The 18,163-nt window shown below is 43.0% G+C and overlaps 1 protein-coding gene across 1 annotated transcript in view; it reads right to left on the bottom strand.

Moving 5' to 3' along the window:
• trpm2 (transient receptor potential cation channel, subfamily M, member 2) overlaps nt 1-18,163 on the bottom strand; it is a 59,160-nt gene that overhangs the window by 29,214 nt on the left and 11,783 nt on the right. The window contains exons 4-12 of the mRNA XM_072444398.1: nt 9,925-10,085; nt 9,345-9,525; nt 9,191-9,252; nt 7,788-7,988; nt 5,234-5,336; nt 4,492-4,613; nt 1,218-1,583; nt 249-383; nt 50-179 (exon numbers count right to left, since the gene is read on the bottom strand). Of these exons, the coding sequence (XP_072300499.1) occupies nt 50-179; nt 249-383; nt 1,218-1,583; nt 4,492-4,613; nt 5,234-5,336; nt 7,788-7,988; nt 9,191-9,252; nt 9,345-9,525; nt 9,925-10,085 (1,461 nt within the window). The remainder of the gene's footprint in view (nt 1-49; nt 180-248; nt 384-1,217; nt 1,584-4,491; nt 4,614-5,233; nt 5,337-7,787; nt 7,989-9,190; nt 9,253-9,344; nt 9,526-9,924; nt 10,086-18,163) is intronic.

Below are 18,163 nucleotides of genomic sequence, written 5' to 3'. Positions count from 1 at the left end.
ACTTAGCAGTTTGGACCATTTCTATAGCTGAAGTGAAGGTGGTTCTTACCCATGGCATGCTTCTCATACTGTTTGGCTAGCTCTTTCATTTCTTTTGCCTCATCTGCATCTCTGTCTTCTTCTGATAGTTTTTTCAATATCTTACTGGCAGCCAGAGCGGCGGCCATGCAGTCTTGACACTGGAATGGAAAACGAAACATCAAAACAGTGCTGATTGATTCCTAGAACACGCTCTGAATTGTAATCACGTTCTCCCAGGCGATTTCTGCCAGTGCTCTGTTGTTGTGGAGGATGGCCCACAGGAACAGGTCTCGCTCAGGATTTCTGTGCGGATCAGGACGTTCCTCCTTGAAGGTGCTCTGAGATCCCAGACTCTTGGACAGCTGCAAGTGAGACAAAGAGCTTGTAAAACATCTTGTTCAGGGTTAGTCCTTCTAGATTATTAAAGGGGAAATATTATTGAAACTCAACTTTCAACCTTGTTACATGACAAATATCAGTCAATTGTCATTTTTTGAATTATCATGGTATCGCAAATGGTATCGGGAATGGAGCCTGGCTTCAGGTTCAGGGTCTGCTGTCACCCAAACATAATTTTTTTGTATCTGACCTGAATTATAGTTTTGAATAATAACCCCATGTTAGCAATTCGCAAAAATAGGTTAGTAATTGCTTGAGAAAACAAAAATAACCTATTGTTTGTTGTAATTTTTTCTTTTCAACATTAATATAACTTTTAACTGCATTTCAACTTATGTATTGAGTCTGGCCAATGTTAGATGCATTATGCACTGGAAATATAATATTTTGTGTATTGATACGAGAGCTGTGCCATTAGAGAAAACAGCTGGTGGTAACGAGAAATTATATATATATATATATATATATATATATATATATATATATACATATATATGCTTTTTGCCGTCTTGTTTTCAGTATTCTTTCCATCATCTCGCTCCTCTTTAGCTAAAGCGTGCAAGGAGCCTGAGAGGGTCAGCCTGCTTTGGGACGTAGTACCTCGCATGGAGACACATTCTCCTTTCTATTGGCTCAAACATGTATTTTATGTTGCACAACATATCTAAAGATACATTTAATAAGGTCATAACTCATGTAGTTCATGTAGAAACACAGTGGTTTTTATGTACTTGCATGTAGTTTGGTGTACAATTTACTCCTATAGGAGACAAGTTGTGGACAGAAATGTGGCTTACAGAATCAGAGGCTGTGGACAGGTCCAGCTGGGAGACGGTGGCAGAGGCGGGGTAGATGTGGTGGGTGAAGCGCCCCAGCAGACGCCGCACCTCCTCGGACACGTGGTACAGAGAGATGATCTGGCTTTGGGTGGAGACCGCTCGAGGGCGCATCCCAAAGTGTGGTCTCCTGGTGCGCTGTGAGGAGTTGGCGTGTTTGACGAGCCTTCTCAGGAACAGACAGTTAGGCAGCTGCTTGTAGAGCTCACACAGGGTGTCCTCCAGAAGGAAGTCCCACAGGCTGACCCCGTTCTCCAGCAGAAGACTCACAAACTCTGGCTTGTTTCCGACTAGTGCCGAGAACATGGCACTGTGGAGCTGTTTTGACTGCACAAAGTGCAAGAAACCAATTCACATTTATATGGAATTTTGCAAACATCTTCTATGTACTGCAAATTTCAAACAGCAAATACAACAAATAACTCTTCTAATACTTATTAAATCAAATCAAATCAATTTATTTTTGTAAGGCCCAAAATCACAACAACAGTTGCCTCTGAGGGCCACAGGGAGAAATGAATCAACAATGTCTGTGGTGGCGATGAAGTCAGACAATGTCTGTGGTGGCGAGGGACGATGTCCCAGGGTCCTCTATCCTTAGACTCTCCTTCTCGGCCAGGAAAAACTACAAAAAAAACCTCTTTGGGAAAAAAGCGTAGAAACCTGGAGGAGTTCCAGTGAAGGAGAGATCCGACTCTCACAGACGGACAGACGGACACGAGGAGACTGGAGCTGGACCCACTCTTCAGGCAGATGAGGGACATCAAAGAGATCAAATGAAAGCATATGAATGATTTCAGGCTAAGTGATTCTGAGGAACTACTCAAAACCGCATTTTAACTCGAAGCCAATTTGGGTCGTTACATTAGTAAAATTACAGAGGGGCAAAAAGAATATACTCAAGTAAAATGTTTGCGTAAAAAATCAACTACTATAAAAGTATTGAAGAACCCCTCGCTAGAGGAAAACATTGCTCTCCAAAGTGGAGTGCTGTTGTTAAAAAGGGAAAGCGAATGCCAGGAGTGGCTCAAGGGGGAGTGTGCCCTGTTATACCTGGGGCATTCGGCCATCGTGGGCACAGGAAGAGCGAGCTACATAAAGACAGTGACAACTAAGAGTGTTTTCACCTCAAAATTCTTGCCTGAGTTGGATGTACAAACACTAATCGACTATCTCCAAGTTCAGCTTTGCAGTGAGGTTACGTTTTCAGAGCCACATCTAGAAGTAGATTTGCCTCGTTTAAAGTCACAGTTGAGTTCAAAGATGTGGTGGAGATGTACAATCCGGAGGTTTGGCCAGTAAGCACTTGTGCGCATGGGTTTTACGAGCCACTCAGCATGGCTGTTGGTTCAAATGGAGCCAGTGGGGGAGGCTTTTTAGAGGTTTTGAGGTTTTTAGATATGGGGTTAAAATGTGACTCGCTTTTCTCTTTTTTTTGAAGATTTTGTTGCCCGTAAGCTTTATTAGACAGGAGAGGACAATGGGGGATGAGAGAGAAGGGAGGACATGCTGCACTTGGAGCCTGGCATACGTGTGCTGTGACTTAACCACTCCACCACCGGGCAGCAAGTGACTCGTCACTGAATGTTGGAGAGATTGTGGTTGCCAGGAGGCAAACCACTATCATGTGTTCTGGGACTTTCCTGTTGCACCAAAATATTGGACAGAAATGAACAAGGCCTTGGAGAAGGCATTTGTACTATGTACTTGGGCTTCCAGACCCTCAAGACCCCTGCCATGGATACGTTTGGCAGCTGGGAAAAAAGCCATCACAAAAATACAGATGACACAAAAAAGATTAAAATATATATACTATTATATATCCATCAGTGAAGTACTGATGGATATATAATATATATGTATATATATAATATATATGTATATATATTTTAATCTTTTTTCTTTTCTTGAATGCCCTACTTTTCCTAAATTTGCATTTTCAATTTGACCCTCAATTTGTCTTTTGTATAGCCGTCTTGTCCTGCCTTTTGTATTTTATTTTTTAAATGTATTTATTTTAACATTGTTCTTCATATTATTATTATGTTTGTCTGTACATATGAATTGTGTTTGTGGATCACCTGTTGAGTTAATGCGACATACTGTTTTTACAAGAGACATTTCTGATGAAGCAGAGTTGGAAGGATTAAAGTCAGTGGTGTGCGGTCAGTGACTGACCGATAAAATCTAAAATCACTGTGTGTCACAACAATAACTAACTATCCAAATAAGCCCGTTTTCCCCTCTCATCATTGGAAATGATTTATCAAATTGATACAAGAAGGTGTACCAAAATATATTGTGCATAATTTAATGCATTGGTATACACACCAAACTGCAGATTAAGTGGAGAAACTGTGTCTGCAGCATTTAGAGTCAGTAATGGAGTCAGACAGGGAGGAAATCTGCCCCCAGCTTTATTCAATTCGTATTTGGATGCACTGTCAACGAAGCTCAAAGCAACGTAAAACTAGCACTGCTGCCTACAGCAGCTACTCGACTGTTCAGACTCTGGTGTGGAGCAGGATATGGAATATAACGTGACTAAGAGTATGGTCATGGTCTGTAGAACCAGACAAACATATGAAGGATCCTGATTTTTGCCAAATGTAGTGTTGAATGTTACAACCAAAATGAAATATCTTGGGTATATCACTTGGGCATATCATCACTGCAGACATGGCAGATGATGATGATATTTATAGACACTGTAGAATACTGTGTGCTCAGGTAAATACTCTTAGGCATAAGTTTGGTTATGTTCTGCTAAAGTGAATGTGACATTGTTTAAATCATATTGTACAACTTTGTACACGGCCCCCCTCTGGACCAACTGCAAGCGGCTTACAATGTTTTGGGTTTTGAATGCTCATGAGGAAGCTTCGAAGGACAAGTGCAACTGAGATGTTTGTCTCTACATGTGTAAAACTCTACAAGCTGTAAGAACTCTCATGTCTAGTTTCAATACGTCAGAAAATGTAATCCCGTTGTCACTCACACATAACATGTAGTGCAATACAATACAAGTCCAAGATGTGGAAACACTGATACAGCTGTCTTTTTAAGTTTGAGTTTCAGTGAGTTCTAATTTGACCCTGTGAAAATATATTGAAAGACGGCTCAGTTGTGTCAACTCAAAAATCGATTAACATGGGGAGTTCGGCGCCAAACAAAGTTGCAGTACAAATATGACGCTCACTCCAAAAAACAGTTAGCTTGCATAATCGCTGCCCACCTTCCACTGGCTCTCGTCGGTGAAAATCTCGGTTTTGGCGATGTCCACTCTATTCCAGGCCACAGCCAGCTCCAGCTGCCTCTGAGAGTCCTCGCTCACTTTCCCCTCACCTCTCCTGGACGCTGAGGGAGCAATAATGTCCAGTGTAATACCACAAAAGGACCGTGTTTTTTTTGAGACCACCTGATTATAGGATTGTAGTTCCATGAGGCTCTGGGGGACGCTGTAGTGCAAATGTGCAGCGTTAGAGCTAATGAGTGTAGTACTGGGAGTACACAGCTATCTCTTTAGAGTTGTGTGATTAAGAATGAATAAATGAAATAAAATTAGTTTTGTGTCAAATTCCACTGGATTGAAAAGCAGCCATTTGTTGTTTTGGAAGAGGTTTTGGATTCCTTTAACTTTTTAATGAGAACAAATTTTGAATGAAGAATTACTAGATAATTAGACTGGCCAGAGCACTGTTTTGAATGTGATTGAAAAAATATCTATCGGCTTGTTTTTTATTTGACTTAACTAATGATTTTAATGAGCAGGGATAATAAGGCCCTTTTGCATTTGAGATTTGGTAACCATATTTACCATCAACGTCATTTTTCCAACCCCAACTAAGTGCATAATCTTGTCAGCATTTTCCCACAGTTTAAATAATCATTAAGTGCATTCTCTGCTCTTTCCATTGGCTCTAATAACTGCAATGCTTCCTCACTGGAGACCCATTAAACCAGAAGCCTCCTCTGACCTTTGAGTAGTGCTCGCAGAATGGCCACATCCACATCTCCGTCGCTGTCAGCCTTGACCCGAAACACCGTCAGCAGATGTGGCGTCCTGATGATGTCCTGAATCTGAAACGAGTATGTAAGAGTAAAGTATGATGTCTGAAAACTATGAGAGGTGTCTTTTATGTAATACAAATAATAATAGTAAATATTGTTCTCAAATAAGATGAAAATATTGTACATCTAAAAAACATTGCCAAAATCTAAAATATAGTGTCCAAACCAGATTTGGAGAGACTTATCCATGTGTTTGTCTCCAGTAGATTAGACTGTAACGGCCGCTCACTGGTCTCTCCAAACGAGCTGTAAAACAGCTGCAGTACATCCAGAACGCTGCTGCTCGGGTCCTGACTAGAACCAGGAAGTACCATCACATTAGTCCTGTTCTCAGGTCTCTGCACTGCCCCCTGTGGCTCAGAGAAGAGACTTTAAAGCAGCTCTGCTTGTGTACAAGTCTCTCCATGGCCTAGCACCAAAGTACATCTCGGCCATATGAACCATCTCTGATTCTGAGGACCTCAGGGACCCGCCTCCTGCTGGTGCCAGAGTCAGGGCTAAACATGGACCGGCCTCCTGCTGGTGCCAGAGTCAGGACTAAACATGGACCGGCCTCCTGCTGGTGCCAGTCAGGACTAAACATGGACCGGCCTCCTGCTGGTGCCCAGAGTCAGGACTAAACATGGACCGGCCTCCTGCTGGTGCCAGAGTCAGGACTAAACATGGACCGGCCTCCTGCTGGTGTCAGAGTCAGGAATAAACATGGACCGGCCTCCTGCTGGTGCCAGAGTCAGGACTAAACATGGACCGGCTTCCTGCTGGTGCCAGAGTCAGGACTAAACATGGACCGGCCTCCTGCTGGTGCCCAGAGTCAGGACTAAACATGGACCGGCCTCCTGCTGGTGCCAGAGTCAGGACTAAACATGGACCGGCTTCCTGCTGGTGCCAGAGTCAGGACTAAACATGGACCGGCCTCCTGCTGGTGCCCAGAGTCAGGACTAAACATGGACCGGCCTCCTGCTGGTGCCAGAGTCAGGACTAAACATGGACCGGCTTCCTGCTGGTGCCCAGAGTCAGGACTAAACATGGACCGGCCTCCTGCTGGTGCCAGAGTCAGGACTAAACATGGACCGGCTTCCTGCTGGTGCCCAGAGTCAGGACTAAACATGGACCGGGGGCCGGGTCGTGAAGGCAGCAGTCTTAGCAGGGACTCCCAAACGTCCCTCTCCCCAGGCACTTCTTCTAACTCCTCCGGGGGGATCCCGAGCCGTTCCCAGGCCAGCCGAGAGACATAGTCCCTCCAGCGTGTCCTGGGTCTTCCCCGGGATCTCTTCCCAGTGGGACATACCCGAAATACCTCCCCAGGGAGGCGCCCAGGAGGCATCCGGAACAGATGCCCGAGCCACCTCAGCTGGAGGAGCAGTGGCTCTACTCCGAGTTCCTCCCATGTGACTGAGCTCCTCCCCCTAGCCCTCCGGCGGAGGAAACTCATTTCGACCGCTTGTATCCGCGATCTTGTCCTTTCGGTCATTACCCAAAGCTCATGACCATAGGTGAGGGTAGGAACTTAGACCGACCGGTAAATCGAGAGCTTTGCCTTTCGACTCAGGTCCTTCTTTACCACAACGGTCCGATGTAGCGACCGCATCACTGCAGCCGATCTAACTGTCGATCTCACGCTCCATCCTTCCCTCACTCGTGAACAAGACCCCGAGATACTTGAACTCCTCCACTTGGGGAAAGGACTCCCCACCCACCTGGAGAGGGCAAGCCACCTTTTCCCGGTTGAGAACCATGGCCTCGGATTTGGAGGTGCTGATTCTCATCCCAGCTGCAAACCGTCCCAGTGCAGCTGTAGGTCCGGGTTTGATGGAGCCCAAGGAACACATCGTCTGCAAACAGCAGAGATGAGATCCTGTGGTCCCCAAACCGGACACCTTCCAACCCCTGACTATGCCTAGAAATTCTGTCCATTATTGACACTTTGTGCCAGTTTTGTTTAATGTTTTAAAAGGACCAGTAATTACAGAGATATGAACCATGAACCAGGACAAAAAATCTGTAATCTGGCAGTTAAACAGTAAATTGAACTTTAGGATTCTGACCGGTCTCAGCTCAGTTTTCAAAAGTATTTTTGAATGTTGGGATGTCAGCTGAACTCATCTTATAGTACTTTTCAGGGATGGTATGTCTGTATCATGGAAATACAACTTCCGTGCCGCTCGTTGTCAAGTGGATAGCACACATGCCTGCCATGTGGCGCGGGCCACAGCGTTGTGAGTTCATGTCCAATTTCAAACTCACAATTTGCTGCAACTTCCTTACCCATTCTTAACCCCATTTACCCAGTCTATTCTCCTTACCCAGTCTTATCAAACAAAAAAATGCTTTGAATTCATGGACTGAGCTGAAGGTTGGCTGTTTGAATCCTGCTCCCACAGGTGAATACCGCTTTCCCAAGTGTCTGTGCTTTTTGTGCTAATTGGAGGTGAAAAAATAAAAACATAAAACCTGTTTTACCTTCTTGGTCCATTCGATAATCTTGGAGTCAGAGAATGTTTCATATTCCTGACTAAAGAACCTCTTCATGAGCTTCTGGATGAGTTCGATGTTGACCCTGCTCACAGGCAGCTCTGCGACATGGGCCACCACATCTGCTATTCTGCCAGAGCCCTCCAGCACCACACACGGAGTCCCGTTCAGCATGGCATTGTACATGGTCTAAGGATGAGAGAAAAAAGGGTTCCACCCCACAAGTCCGAAGGTTCACAAGTCTGAAGGTTCACTAGTCCGAAGTTGTACTGTGTATAGAAAAATAATAAGGGAACAACTCGAATCCTCCACTCTACACCTTCATTTGATCATAAGTATAGAAATATGCGTGATCCGATCACCGAAGGATTGGTAGTCAAAAAGGAAATTCAGCTTTCGAAGAATGTCTACTGGACAACAGTTAAATCCCGGTGACGATGAAATATCCGCCTTATTGTCAGAAGAATAGACTGGGATCCTGTCGTTCAGTTTTCCTCATCCCGGGTATTGTGCCCATAGCCCAAGCGGAGGAAAACTTAGGACTTGTGAACCTTCGGACTTGTGATCAAATTGGAGATAAGGTTCAAATCAAATCAAATCAATTTATTTTTGTAAGGCCCAAAATCACAACAAAAGTTGCCTCTGAGGGCCACAGGGAGAAATGAATCAACAATGTCTGTGGTGGCGATGAAGTCAGACAATGTCTGTGGTGGTTAGTCTTGTCTGAGACCATACTTTATATCGGCCTGTTAGTGAAACTAACACTTAGTTGGAGAAACAGATTGAATCTTATACAGTTGTTTTTTCATTTTGACTGAGATTTCCGTCATGACTCCGGTCTCAAACTGTCTCAAAGATAGAAAACCTGTTATCAAACAGTAATTTTGCTTACTATATTGATGAATTGTATTTTATATAGCACTGTTTTAAACATAATTTTACATTGCATTATTCATTCACTCCACTCTCTGTGAAGGTAAATTACTGTAGCCACAGTACGCCACCAAATTAATCACTCACACACCCAGATCCATAAGATAAGATGTGAGTGACTGGGTATTGCCCTTCCAAGCACTTAACCAGGCCCTGCCTTGCTTTGCTTCGGACATCGTACAAGGTCGGGCATTGACAAACAGATATGGCTGCACAAGCAAACGTGGCCATACCTGCTCATGATGCACACAACCGGGAGATCTGCAGGGGTCCACAGTGAGCAAAGAGATGTGATGGTCCAATTCTGGGACCCGGTCCAGGCTCTGAGGGTCCCAGAAGTGGACCATTTTCGTAATATTTTCTAGTGAATTTCAAATTTGCAGCAGGGTGAGAGTTACATTGAAGACTGAGCAACCGTGTAGACTGAAGATCTAAACACCAACCACAAACAAACTCACATCTAGAGTTCCAGGTCCTCCGTCTAAAACCACACACACCACAGGGATGGTCACTCCGCTTGCTAAAAGCACACCAAATCAAGATCATTTGAATATTAAAAAATACTAATGTATTTTCAGATTAAGTGAATTACGGTAAGCAGTACATTCTCACCTTGATTGTTGAGCTTTTTTCTAGCAATGCATTTCTCCAGCTGAGCCCTCAGTTTGATCTCACCGCCATACTTTCCATGGGTGCCATCGTCCACCAGCAGGAAATGAGTGTGATTGTGGTCCAAGCAGCACAACTGGCCCTGGTTCTTCACATCAGCATCATAATGTGCTGGGAAACAACCCTAGGGTAAAGCCAGACAGAATCAAAGAAGGATTTACTGCCTTTATCAATGAACTGAATTCACAAACATAGGAACTTTCTTTGGTGATTTGGTGCAACATAAAACAATGAACGATGATAAACCAACCTATATAAAGTCAAAAAGAAAAACAATTGTAAATGTAAACAATTGTAAACTTAAAAAAATATATTGTCCCTTGAGAAAATTGGTCTTGCCTTAAAGCAGAACATTTTTGGTATTTGAAAAAGTTTCCTAAAATTGATTTTAAAACACTCTAGCTTAAATCAATAATCAGTGTAATTTTTTTAAATAAAAATGAACTTAATCACATGAAATGTCTAGCTACATAGTAATAAAAGGGAAGAAAAAACGTTTGCAAACTTACTAAAGCCACTTTACCTGTGGGTTGACCAGCGACTGGCTGTTGTGGAGGATGCCCCATGTAGCCATGCCGATAGCCACAATCTGTCCTCTCGAGCTGCTCAGGGTGTGGTCCCTCACAGCCTGGCCCACATGTTTCATTACCCCGGTGTTAGTGCCTCCTGTCAGGATCCATGCCCCTGTCACAGAAAGAGCCATCAGAGCAGGCTCTGTCAACTGCTAACCCGTTCAGGATCAACGCCTCTGTCACAGAAACACTTATTATTGCGGAAAGACATTCCAAGATAGCGTCACTGACGGACGCTCAGGCATTTTGATGTTTTGTCTGTTTTGGTGCATACATTGTGTGTCAGCGTGCTCTTAAACATCAAAACAACCATCAGAAGAGCTCTTAAATATCAGAACAAACATCAGAAGTGCTCTTAAATATCAAAACAACCATCAGAAGTGCTCTTAAATATCAAAACAACCATCAGAAGTGCTCTTAAACATCAGAACAACCATCAGAAGTGCTCTTAAACATCAAAACAACCATCAGAAGTGCTCTTAAACATCAAAACAACCATCAGAAGTGCTCTTAAACATCAAAACAACCATCAGAAGTGCTCTTAAACATCAAAACAACCATCAGAAGTGCTCTTAAACATCAGAACAACCATCAGAAGTGCTCTTAAACATCAGAACAACCATCAGAAGTGCTCTTAAACATCAGAACATCCATCAGAAGTGCTCTTAAACATCAGAACAACCATCAGAAGAGCTCTTAAATATCAGAACATCCATCAGAAGTGCTCTTAAACATCAAAACAACCATCAGAAGTGCTCTTAAATATCAGAACAACCATCAGAATAGCTCTTAAATATCAGAACATCCATCAGAAGTGCTCTTAAACATCAAAACAACCATCAGAAGAGCTCTTAAATATCAGAACATCCATCAGAAGTGCTCTTAAACATCAAAACAACCATCAGAAGTGCTCTTAAATATCAGAACAACCATCAGAAGTGCTCTTAAACATCAAAACAACCATCAGAAGTGCTCTTAAACATCAGAACAACCATCAGAAGTGCTCTTAAATATCAGAACAACCATCAGAAGTGCTCTTAAACATCAGAACAACCATCAGAAGTGCTCTTAAATATCAGAACAACCATCAGAAGAGCTCTTAAATATCAGAACATCCATCAGAAGTGCTCTTAAACATCAGAACAACCATCAGAAGTGCTCTTAAATATCAGAACAACCATCAGAAGTGCTCTTAAACATCAGAACATCCATCAGAAGTGCTCTTAAACATCAGAACAACCATCAGAAGTGCTCTTAAATATCAGAACAACCATCAGAAGAGCTCTTAAATATCAGAACATCCATCAGAAGTGCTCTTAAACATCAAAACAACCATCAGAAGTGCTCTTAAACATCAGAACAACCATCAGAAGTGCTCTTAAACATCAAAACAACCATCAGAAGTGCTCTTAAACATCAGAACAACCATCAGAAGTGCTCTTAAACATCAGAACAACCACTCTTACAGTTCTAGTCTCAGTCCCAAAATGGACAAAGTGGCGCTGCTGATGAGATGAAACAGAGACTTTTCGTGGTCTGTTTTGTGCGTCACTGAGACATGGCTCAGCGAGGCAGTCCCGGACTGCGCGGTGCATCTGGAGGGATTCCAGCTCCTCCGCGCCAACAGACAAAGGGATCTCTCCGGGGGAAAAACAACAACTGGAGGTGTTTTTGTTTTCATCAACATTGCCTGGTGTTCTGATGTGAGTGTGATCTCTAAACGCTGCTCTCCTGCTCTGGAATATCTCTCCATTAACTGCCATTCTACTCCTCACGTGAGTTCGCTTCAGTTGGGAGGTGACCTTCCCAGACTCCTTGTTTATTATCCTGGGGGAGTTTTAACAGGGAAAATCTGAGCCATGAACTACCAAAGTACAGATTATTACTACAGTTTATTAAAGTCCTGACCAGAGAGCAGAACACGCTGGATCAATGTTACACAACTCTCGCACGCCTTTCGCGTTGTGGCCTGCGCTGCTGTGCACTTTTCAGATCACGCCATGATTCATCTGATCCCCACATACAGACAGACACTGAGGACACTAAGGAGCTGCCACTCATAAAGCCCTGGGCATGATTTCCAGGCAAGGCTCCACCCAGATTAGGGGGGTATTAGATTCAAGTTTATTTCAGTTGCATTGTCTGTGAATGTAGTAAATTTTGCTAGCATATATTGTATTATAATATATATTTTGATGTAAGATAAATCAATTTGAGTAATCCATTGCTATTGTTAGTATTGTATTTTCCATTGCAGAAGGTGCCATGGAGAAATAATGATTGGATCAGGGCACTGCCGGGGCGAACCGAAATGGCGCAGGTCAAAGCTCCAGGTTCAAAAAGAGCTTTACAAAGAGAAGTTGAACATGCACAACCTCATTTTATGTAGAACTAGAGAAAGATATTTTTCTGAAATAATTGGAAGCTGCTGTAAACAACTCGCGTGACCTGTTTGCCACTAGGGATGCAGACCTAAACCCACGTTCAGGTTCCAGTCCGGATTCGAATCCAGAGGTTTAGGTTCAGGTCCGGACCTAATGAGTCCGGCTGAACTCCTGCCATATTTGCATAATGTTATAACAGCGTAACACAAGTTACTTGGCTAAATTAAGTTGAAGACACATGAACAAGGACGACTATCAAACACAAGGCTTAACTGCAGAGTGAAATAAACTCAACTTGTCTGGTTTATTCACTGAAGTTACAACTTACAAATCACAATCTACTAGCTACGAGCTAGCTGCTAAACTATAGCTTAACTAACAGTTAACACACATTCATGTGTTTTACTTGAGGAACAACTTCTGAACAAGAGCATGTTGAGTATTGTTGACAGAGTCAGTCTGGGTCAAGGGTCAAAGCAGCTGTTTCATCTGATACAATGTTTTGCCTTTAGACACATTTACACTCTTTAATGTTGCAGATCCATTAGCATCAAAAATCAGGTAAAAACCTTCAAACAGACAATACACCAGAGTAAATAATTAAGTAACAGAGTAAAATAACAGAGTTACAAAAAATAGCATAAAAGTCAACTTGAATCACTATAAAGCATCAACTTAGCAGTATCAAAAGTAGAATATAAAAATATTTTACACAACAAATCAAAATAATACATCATATTAACAGCATTAAACACCAGACCATATTTAACAACTGTAGAATACAAATACAAAATACTATTACAAAATATAAACTCCAATTAATGGATGCAGCAAGCAATATTACTTTGACTTAGTATTTACTTAATGCCAAATACATCACACCACAACATAACACTTAAGTTATTTCATTCATATTTACACAAAGACCAACGACCCAGACAAGACCACGCTGACCCCGCCCCTTTAACACGCGGCCACGCCCGCAGCACTTAAACCACCACAACATTGCACGGGGCGGCCCCAACTTAAAACAGTTCAAATAAAGCCAGCGATCTTACCGGCTGCCGCTTCAATGTTCACATGTGGATACACGGTTCCGCGCAGCTCAGCACGTATGAGGCGCTCCTGTCTCTCGCATCTTTAAATTTATTTCGCCGGAAGACGCGTGTGTCACTAATTAGGCTCCCGGTGCGCCATTGACAGCGACGCATGGCAGTGTTTACGTCTTTTCCAGCGCAAATTTCGCGATCAATGGAAGGTTTAAGATGGTTTAGATTCTAGAACAAAAAGGATATAGTATCTAAGTGCTATATTTTTTTATGAGTCCAGAACCGAATAACCGGGGTTTCGTTTTTTTTGGACCTGAACCGAAACGTTTTTACAAGTCCAGATCCGGTCTGTCGTAGCGGTACGCATCCCTATTTGCCACAGTAAACAGATTAACAAACCCTCCTTAGAACTAATTTCCACATCCAAGTGTAATGAGTTTGCATTATTCTTTAATGACAAAGTGGCAGGGCATTAACAATGCTATAAATCCCACAATGCTAAAATTACCCAAAAACCACCTAGACACATAGAGCTAACTCACTTTGCACCTGTAACTGACAAAACTGTCCAGGAGATCATCACCAGTCTGAGTTCATCTACATGCTGCCTTGTTGGGTTACCCTCCAGATTTCTAAAGTCTGTGCTGAACAGTTTGTTAGCACCATTCACTCACATAGTTAACCTGTCGCTTCAATCTGGAACATTCCCAATGTCTTTGAAAACTGCGGTCATAAAGCCTCTCCTAAAGAAGAGCAGTCTTGATGCCGCAGTACTGAGTCATTACCGGCCCATCTCTAATCTGACATTTTGGGGCAAAGTCCAGATTTCCTCCTAATAAACAACTCATTTGATGTTTTTCAGTCAGGTTTTCTCTTGTCAAGGCGACAAATGACATCCGCCTGAACACTGACACCGACAAAGCCTCAGTCTTAATTATGTTATCTAAGTGCTGCTTTTGACACTGTTGATCATGGGATCCTCTTACAGAGACTAGAGGACTGGGTGGACATCATTGGAACTGTCCTAAATTGGTTAAGGTCCTATCTGGAAGACAGGAAGTACTTTGTTGAAATTGGTAGCTGTGTCTCAGACCACATGACCCTGACCTGTGGAGTGCCCCAAGGGTCAGTCCTGGGACCCCTTCTGTTCAACCTCTACATGCTGCCATTAGGTCAACTGATATGCTGCGAAAATGTGTCCTATCACAATTATGCAGACGACACTCAGATCTATGTTTCACTGTCAGCAGGTGACTATGGACCAGTAGATTCACTCTGTCACTGCATCCAACAGATCAGTGTGTGGATTCAAAACAACTTTCTCTTTCAGCTGAACTCAGACAAGACTGAAATAATCATCTTTTGGCCACAGAAACAAAGAGAAAGTGTTAGCGGTCACCTCCAGAGTCTCGCTCTAAAACCTACAAACCAAATTAGAAATCTGGGGTAATAATGGACTCAGACTTGAACTTTAATAGCCACGTCAAATCAATAACATCAGCAGCTTTTTACCATCTAAAAAACATTGCCAATATCAAAAATATAATGTCCAAACCAGATTTGGAGAGACTTATCCATGCGTTTGTCTCCAGTAGATTAGACTACTGTAAACGAACTCCAAATGAGCTGTAAAACAGCTGCAGTACATCCAGAACTCTGCTGCTCAGGTCTCTGCACTGCCCCCTGTGGCTCAGAGAATAGACTTTAAAGCAGCTCTGCTTGTGTACAAGTCTCTTCATGGCCTAGCACCAAAGTTCATCTCTGACATGTTGTACGTATGTATGTGCCATATGTCAGGACTAAACATGGGGAATCTGCATTTCAGTTTTATGTTGCTAAAATCTGGAACAGTCTTCCTGAAGATGTGAGACAGGCCTCTACTCTGACAATGTTCAAATCTAAGCTAAAAAACTGTTTTGTTTAACTGTGCATATGACTGAAAGATTTTTTTTTTGCACTCTTCTCTTTCATGTCTTAAACTGTTTTGTGATTTCTGTAATTTCTTTGTGATTTTAATGCATTTTTCCTGCTGTGTGAAGCACTTTGAATTGCCCTGTGTATGAAATGTGACCCACAAATAAACTTGCCTTGCTATTGTTAGTCACCCACCTTTGTCATTATCGCTGGTCTGATCAGCCAGTTTAAATGTTCTCCCTGTAGGTTCTTTGTAAGGTCAATTGGTGTTAATTTTGGGTGTTTGTTGTGTTGACCTCTTTTATGGGCCCACACTATTATTAATATTTTTTGGCTAAATAAAAGCCTAAAATGTTCCTGTTTCTGTTCCTGACCCTCGGTCCCTTACATATGGTGGCAGTGGTGGGATTCAATTTGGTCAAGGACACGTTTTTTTTTTTTTTCAAGAACCTTCAGTATTTTTGGAACTGAGGAATACATTGAAGAGGAAAATGGAGCTGCGAGAAGCATGGGAACCAACAGTGTCAGACCTGGCTGGTGTGTTAGGGAGCGTGGACAACAGGAAAGCAGATTTGAAACTTTACAACAGCAATTTCAGCTTCTCCAGCAAGAAGTGCAGACCCGCTTCACACAAGATTGTGATTATGCAATCCCAAAGCCAGGCAGTGGCTACTTCAGCCACCACAGCACCACAGCACCACAGCACCACAGCACCACAGCCTGAGGACTTCACTACAAGCCTTGTGCTCACAGGTCAGTCAAAAACTTTACAAGAACCAGGGTTGGAAAAAGAAAACCAGTGAAGATGATATTGAACACTATCTTATATAATTTGAGAGAATTGCAGCAGTGTATAGATGGCCTCAAGAAGACTCGGTTTTCCCATCTATTCCCTCTGCTGACTAGTAAAGCTAGGGCTGCTGATGTTCACATGGACATTGATGAGGCTTTTGATTATGAGTATGATATCAATTCAGAAACCTACAGACAAAGGTTCTGGTCTCTCGACGTAGATCCAGGAGAGACTCCAAAATAACTTTATGTAAGGCTTAAAGAATTCTATGGCAAATGGATTCAACCAAAAAATAAAACTGACTGAAATGATAATCATGGAACGAACGATATTTTTTAAGAATGCTGTCTACAGAGCTCCAGGTTTGGATTAAGGAGCACGATTGCAAAATGGCTGCTGAGGCTGCTGCTCTGGCAGAGATGTTTCTGGCTGCATGCAAGGGAAATCAGCCATGGAATAATACAGCACGGAAGGCCAAAACAGAAGCTCGAAAGTTGCTTACACAGCATCACCAGAGGTCAGTACTCAGGACTGGTAAGACTTGCAAAGCAAGTCGAAAGCAAGTCAATTTTAACTGCAAACTCGGCTCCAACAAAATGCCCACCTGCTCTTTGTTTGGACAAGAGAGCCATACGAAGCCAGTTTGTCCCAAAACCAGATGTCTTTTGTGCCATAGCAAACTGCAGAAAAGATAGAAATAAATAGAAAGTGAAAGCATTATTGGACACTGGACGCATATGAAATATGTCCCTAGTTTACCTGATAAGCGTTGGAATAGCTGATTCTGTTTCCAATAGTTCTCGGTGATGATTTGCCAATCTTGTATGACCTGATAAATCCAACAAAAATCTGTAATGTTGTGACGAGGGCCCAGTCTGAATTCAGTTGTGATGATTTGCCTGCTTTCAGTGCTTTACCTTTTTTGATGCAGAGCTGGAGGCAAAATCCGGGAAGTCCAGAAAGCCCCTCAGTCAGAAAAGACAAGAGAAATTCCAACACACTTTTGTCAAGGAGCCAGGTGAGACCTGCTTGTAGACTTTAAACTGCCAAATGAGATTGTTGAAATGCAACAAAGTGATCCAACACCCATCCATCCATCCATCCATTTTCTACCGCTTGTTCCCTTTCGGGGTCGGGATCCAACACTATCAAAATAATTCCTGATGGCTATAAAAAAGAGTCAGAGTTTTGAGTTGAGTTAGCTGAACTGGGATTAAGAGTTATTTCTACAAAATTGCATTCTATATCGACAGCATGGTCAATTCAAACAACTAGTTGTGCCACAAGCTGTCTAAAGCCTCGTACAGACCGAGGTGGCCGAATCGCGCCCGACGCAGAATTTGAGCGCGTTTACATTTGAAAGACAAACGCACCGGACGCGCGTTCTCGACGCCCCGGACTCATGTCCGTAAAATACACTCAGGGTATCCCGGGTCGTGCGTAGCACGTCATCTCTGATTGCCTGCTGCGGCGCATCTGCTGCAGAGAGCTGAACAAATCTGAACATGTCGCGCCGGCTGCTTTGGGCGCTTTGGGCGCCTTATATGCGCGCTCAAAGCGTCGAGAGCGTATGAAAACGCACCAATCGCGCCGCAAAAACGAAGAAATCGCGCCGTAGGAAACGCACTACGTGCTCTACGCATGTTTACATAGACTTTGAATGTAAACTGGACGCTTCGGCAAAACTCTGGCACGCATAAAACCATATTTTTATTGGCCTGGTCTGCATTTAGCTGCTGCCCAATATTTTAGAAGCTCTCCTAAGTGTCATGAATCCTCAATTCACCCTTTGAACTTTTATATGGACATGAGGTGAGAGGCCCATTGACTCTGCTGAAGGAGGCCTGGGAGGGGGGTCAGGGGAGGAGATAGCCCATTAATGTTGACCAGTTGGCACGTCACAGGAGCTTAGAGCCTGGGAACATGTCATTAGTCATGTCATTAGTCACCGACCAGTGACAGCAACTCCTGGCCAAGAGGCAAGGACTAGGGCTGCAACGATTACTCGAGTAAATCGAGAAATTTGATTACAAAAAAGCTTTGATTATTA

Source organism: Eucyclogobius newberryi, unplaced genomic scaffold (genome assembly GCF_026437365.1).
Source record: "Eucyclogobius newberryi isolate DKJ021-1_F unplaced genomic scaffold, fEucNew1.0.hap1 SCAF_14, whole genome shotgun sequence".
NCBI classification, from domain to species: domain Eukaryota; kingdom Metazoa; phylum Chordata; class Actinopteri; order Gobiiformes; family Gobiidae; genus Eucyclogobius; species Eucyclogobius newberryi.
The sequence above is the reverse complement of the archived record's forward strand: the minus strand, read 5'-3'. Positions and strand labels throughout refer to the sequence as shown.